General features: G+C 52.1%; 1 protein-coding gene across 1 annotated transcript in view; it reads left to right on the top strand.

Moving 5' to 3' along the window:
- Positions 1-5000, top strand: part of LOC311358732 (tomoregulin-2-like) — a gene marked incomplete at its 5' end in the record, with an annotated part of 207854 nt that overhangs the window by 199740 nt on the left and 3114 nt on the right. Inside the window, 2 exons of the mRNA XM_084478856.1 lie at positions 1476-1625; positions 4843-4899. Coding sequence (XP_084334982.1) covers positions 1476-1625; positions 4843-4899 — 207 coding nt within the window. The remainder of the gene's footprint in view (positions 1-1475; positions 1626-4842; positions 4900-5000) is intronic.

The raw sequence follows: 5000 nt of genomic DNA, 5'->3' as shown, positions 1-5000 counted from the left end.
TCACTTGGAAATCAGCGTATTTCAGGACGTCCTACAAACGGCCCGTCCGTTACTCACAGCGTGTATTACACGGCAGTTTTACGTCCTGGGGCGGAAAATAAATGGAGGCACTTTCTGCAGCTCTCCAAATTAAATTCTGCTCAAATCAGAAGCGGAGGTCCTGGTTGAATGTGTCCAGTATTGTCGGGGGGGGGTGAGTCATTAGTCCAGCGGGCCACATGTGGACCAGCGCCGCGGGACAGGCCGGGCCCTGTGCTCCGGACCGCCGCGGCCCCCACGCTATCGTTGAACCCACGAGTGAACGACCGCCGGGCTCCATTGAAGTCACATGAGAGGAGTCAGAAGGGAGCGGCGCTCTCCGCTGAGCGTCTGCGTGTCAACGGGCTCTTTGTCCGCCCAGCGGGAGCGGCAGTCAGCTTAGTTTGTCTAAAAAGGAATTACAAAAACTAACTGAAGTCATTGAGACGTGGTGGAGACAGGCCCCGGTGTGGCCGTCTAATTGAAGACGGGCTCAGTCCTACAACAGCTGGCGGGCGAGTCGGCGCGATGCATCGTTAAATACACTCATTGTGAAGACAAAATTAACCTAATTTAAAATGATTATGGTGCATCAACAGCCAAGACAAGACCAACCGCTCTGTGGCTCAACACACACAACAACACACAACAACACACAACACACACAACAACACACACAACACACAACAACACACACCACACACACAACAACACACACCACACACACAACAACACACACAACACACAACAACACACACAACACACACAACACACACACAACGCAGCCTGCTCCGAGTCAGCACACACACAACACACAACAACACACAACACACACAACAACACACAACAACACACAACACACAACAACACACACAACAACACACACAACGCAGCCTGCTCCGAGTCAGCACACACACAACAACACACAACACACACACAACGCAGCCTGCGCCGAGTCGCTCAGCACACACACAACAACACACACAACACACAACAACACACACACAACACACACAACGCAGCCTCCTCCTCCTCGGTCCGCTCAGCAGACCAGTGAACATCTGGCTGCTCTCTCTCGCTCCTCGCTCCCGTTCTGATGCTGCGGTGGATATAGATGATATAGATGATATAGATGATATAGATGATGATATAGATGAATTCATAGCGCGCTGTCCTGACCAGGGCCCGCTCAGAGCGCTGTACAATGCCGCCTCACATTCACACATTCACGCACGCGTTCACACGTTCACACACCGACGGCGGAGTCCGCCCCTCAGGGCGACGGCCAGCGGGTCAGGAGCGGTCAGGGGGAGGCGTCTCGCTCAGGGTCACCTCCGCACTCCGCTAGGAGGAGGAGGAGGAGCCGGGGATCGAACCAGCGACCTGCCTCCTCCTGACCCCCCTGTGGCCCGCCCCTTACCGATGGTCTGCTCTGCCCCCCCCCCCCCCCCCCCACAGGTGTGTGTGCAACATCGACTGTTCACACACCAACTTCAACCCGGTGTGTGCGTCGGACGGCCGTTCCTATGACAACCCGTGTCAGGTGAAGGAGGCGTCGTGTCAGAAGCAGGAGCGCATCGAGGTGAAGCACCTGGGCCACTGCCAAGGTGAGGAGCACGCACACACACACGTGCACACACACACACACACACACACACACACACACACACACACACACACACACACACACACACACACACACACACGCGCAGTGTTATTTGAATATCTCTCTTACCATCAATGCACAACATAATTTCAGATGATGTTTTAACACTGTAAAACATAATCCTCAAGCCCACGAATGCTCACAAAGGCAGATTAATCATAGTGATAGTGAGAGTTTATCCAAGGACGTTTTTGTACTGGGAGGAAAATGTTTCACACACAAAATAAAGGAAGAGATTCAACCCTCATCTGTTGGACTTCCTGAAGCGCCGCGTCTTGTACATTACTTTATTAGATCTCATGTAGGCCTCGCGGCTCGCATTCATGCTATTTATAACAGGCAGTAAGACTGTGTGTGTGTGTGTGTGTGTGTGTGTGTGTGTGTGTGTGCGCCTCTCTCTCTCACATGACATTGGCGTTTGGTGAAGAGACCTCTGTGTGTCGTGTGAGGACTGGTGTTTTCAGCGGGAGAATGTTAATGACTGTCCTCTGTAACATCTGCTCTGACATGAATCAAGGCTCCGTGGTCCTGTGGTCGTCACCATGCCGACCACAGGGCCGGCGGCCGCGTGACCCTATTCACAGAACGCCACAGTGTTGTGGAATACTTCATCCTGATTGGTCATTAAGGCGGTCAGCAAGGGTGTGCATTATAGTTTGTTTGTGTTTGTATGTGTATGTGTGTGTGTGTGTGTGTGTGTGTGTGTGTGTGTGTGTGTGTGTGTGTGTGTGTGTGTGTGTGTGTGTGTGTGTGTGTGTGTGTGTGTGTGTGTCACATCTAAACATTCTCTCAGAAGGAGCTCTGTAACTTATTGTAGCCCTACGTGGAGGCAGCGTTCGCTGCGTACGTTTCCCTCCTCTGGTGAAGTTTGCCGGCGGTCGTTCTGATCAGGGCGTCAGCGTCTGTCAGTCGGTTTAACCACAACTCTGGTTCCCCTCGTGAGGCGTTCTGTCGCTCCGTTTTGCAACACTAAGCGCGATATGGATAAAGTTTGATTGATGGAACTATGTCAGAGCGGCCCGGCGCAGCGCTCTCCGACGCCGCCGCTCATAATGACGTTTAAGAAAACATTTGTGTTTGTGTTGTTCGTTGTGTGTGCGTGTGTGTAGTAGTCGTTGTTCTTGAGTGAGCCCATTCACGTCCACGCCAAACAACCACATCCACTTCCTCTTCATCCCCCTGTTGGCCACACCCTCACGCTCGCCACTCCTCCCTCCTCTGCTGCCTTTCATCTCAGATTCTCCGTCAACACAGACAAAAGCAGAGGAACACGATACCAGGACGAAGAAAATCTAAATGTCAGCCCACTTTGAATGGCTGATTTTTTTGCTTTGTTGCTGTTTTCCAAACCCTTTCGTCTCTGGGTTTGTTTACGTTCCTGGTTGTTGTTCTCCAGGGTTGTGTTGTGGTGTGTTGGCCCTCGCGCTCCACTCGTCGTTCTGTCAATTCCAAATATTGACCCGGCCGGCCGCCTGCTGCCCCAGGAATAGCATTTAGCAATTATCAGCCCTGCCACCGAGTAGGAGGCGCTCTGAGCTGGTGTTACGCGGCCGCCAACACTAACACTCCCGTTACACGCATGGCCGGGCCGTGTCCTCGCCTCCACATTGATCTCATGGCCGCGTGGTCGGGGGAATAACTGTGATGCATTGGAATGAAACACAGTTCTCCTTTATGGATTTAAGATTAAGCTGATGCACAGATCTGATGACCCCGAGAGATAACGGAGGCCTCCGTCTACGTCCCCGAAACAAAACAGCCCGGGACTATGATCAGGAGCGACCTAGAGGGAGGGACCTAGAGGGAGGGACCTAGAGGGAGGGACCTAGAGGGAGCGACCTAGAGGGAGGGACCTAGAGGGAGGGACCTAGAGGGAGGGACCTAGAGGGAGGGACCTAGAGGGAGGGACCTAGAGGGAGGGACCTAGAGGGAGGGACCTAGAGGGAGGGACCTAGAGGGAGCGGGCTGAGGAGACATCAAAGGGTTCAACAGAAGTTGGCGGAGTTAACTTTCTGATCGCTTTTGGTGTTGCACACGAACACACAGACTAGACACAATGAACCGCGCGCTCCACTGAACCCGATTGAGTTCGGGCCGGTTTCCTTTGTGTGATCGGATCCCTCTTGCATGTCGTGTGTCCTGATCTAACAAAGAGGTCGAGAGTCTGACCTTTGAGGAGCCTTATACTAGGGGTGTAACAAAAACCGATTTGAATCGGAAAATCGATTTTGATTTAAAAGATGTGAATCTTCTGAATTGAACTGAATCGAATCGTTCCATTTTAAAAATGTATCGTTCCTGAATCGTATCGTACCCCATGTATCGAGATACGCATCGAATCGTCTTTTATTGGAGAGATGCACACCCCTACCTTATACCCATGATGCATTGTGGTGGGCGCGGCTAAGCTCAGGAGCAGGGTCCCTGGGGGATAGGCAGTAGAAATCACAGTTTGATACGGACGTTAAGAGCCCAGATGTTTGAGGGGTGCAGTGGTGAGTCACAGTTTGATACGGACGTTAAGAGCCCAGATGTTTGAGGGGTGCAGTGGTGAGTCACAGTTTGATACGGACGTTAAGAGCCCAGATGTTTGAGGGGTGCAGTGGTGAGGTAACAGTTTGATACGGACGTTAAGAGCCCAGATGTTTGAGGGGTGCAGTGGTGAGTCACAGTTTGATACGGACGTTAAGAGCCCAGATGTTTGAGGGGTGCAGTGGTGAGGTAACAGTTTGATACGGACGTTAAGAGCCCAGATGTTTGAGGGGTGCAGTGGTGAGGTAACAGTTTGATATGGACGTTAAGAGCCCAGATGTTTGAGGGGTGCAGTGGTGAGGTAACAGTTTGATACGGACGTTAAGAGCCCAGATGTTTGAGGGGTGCAGTGGTGAGGTAACAGTTTGATACGGACGTTAAGAGCCCAGATGTTTGAGGGGTGCAGTGGTGAGGTAACAGTTTGATACGGACGTTAAGAGCCCAGATGTTTGAGGGGTGCAGTGGTGAGTCACAGTTTGATACGGACGTTAAGAGCCCAGATGTTTGAGGGGTGCAGTGGTGAGGTAACAGTTTGATACGGACGTTAAGAGCCCAGATGTTTGAGGGGTGCAGTGGTGGACGCAGCACACTTTGACCACATGTGTGACGTTTCTTTCGTGTTCCAGTCATCTCTCCCGGGAGCAAAGCTGGGGACGGACATTACGCCAGGACGGACTTCACAGGTCAGTGTGGGGGCGGGGAACCAGGGTCTGAGTCTCAAAGTGGTGCGTGTCTGTTGTTGTGTCTATTAGTGTTTGTATCGCTCTGTTTATGTGTTGGCAGT

The sequence above is a fragment of the Micromesistius poutassou genome (assembly GCF_964030765.1).
Source record: "Micromesistius poutassou genome assembly, chromosome: 14".
In the NCBI taxonomy this organism is placed as follows: domain Eukaryota; kingdom Metazoa; phylum Chordata; class Actinopteri; order Gadiformes; family Gadidae; genus Micromesistius; species Micromesistius poutassou.
Note: the sequence above shows the minus strand (reverse complement) of the source record. Positions and strands in the feature narration are given on the sequence as shown.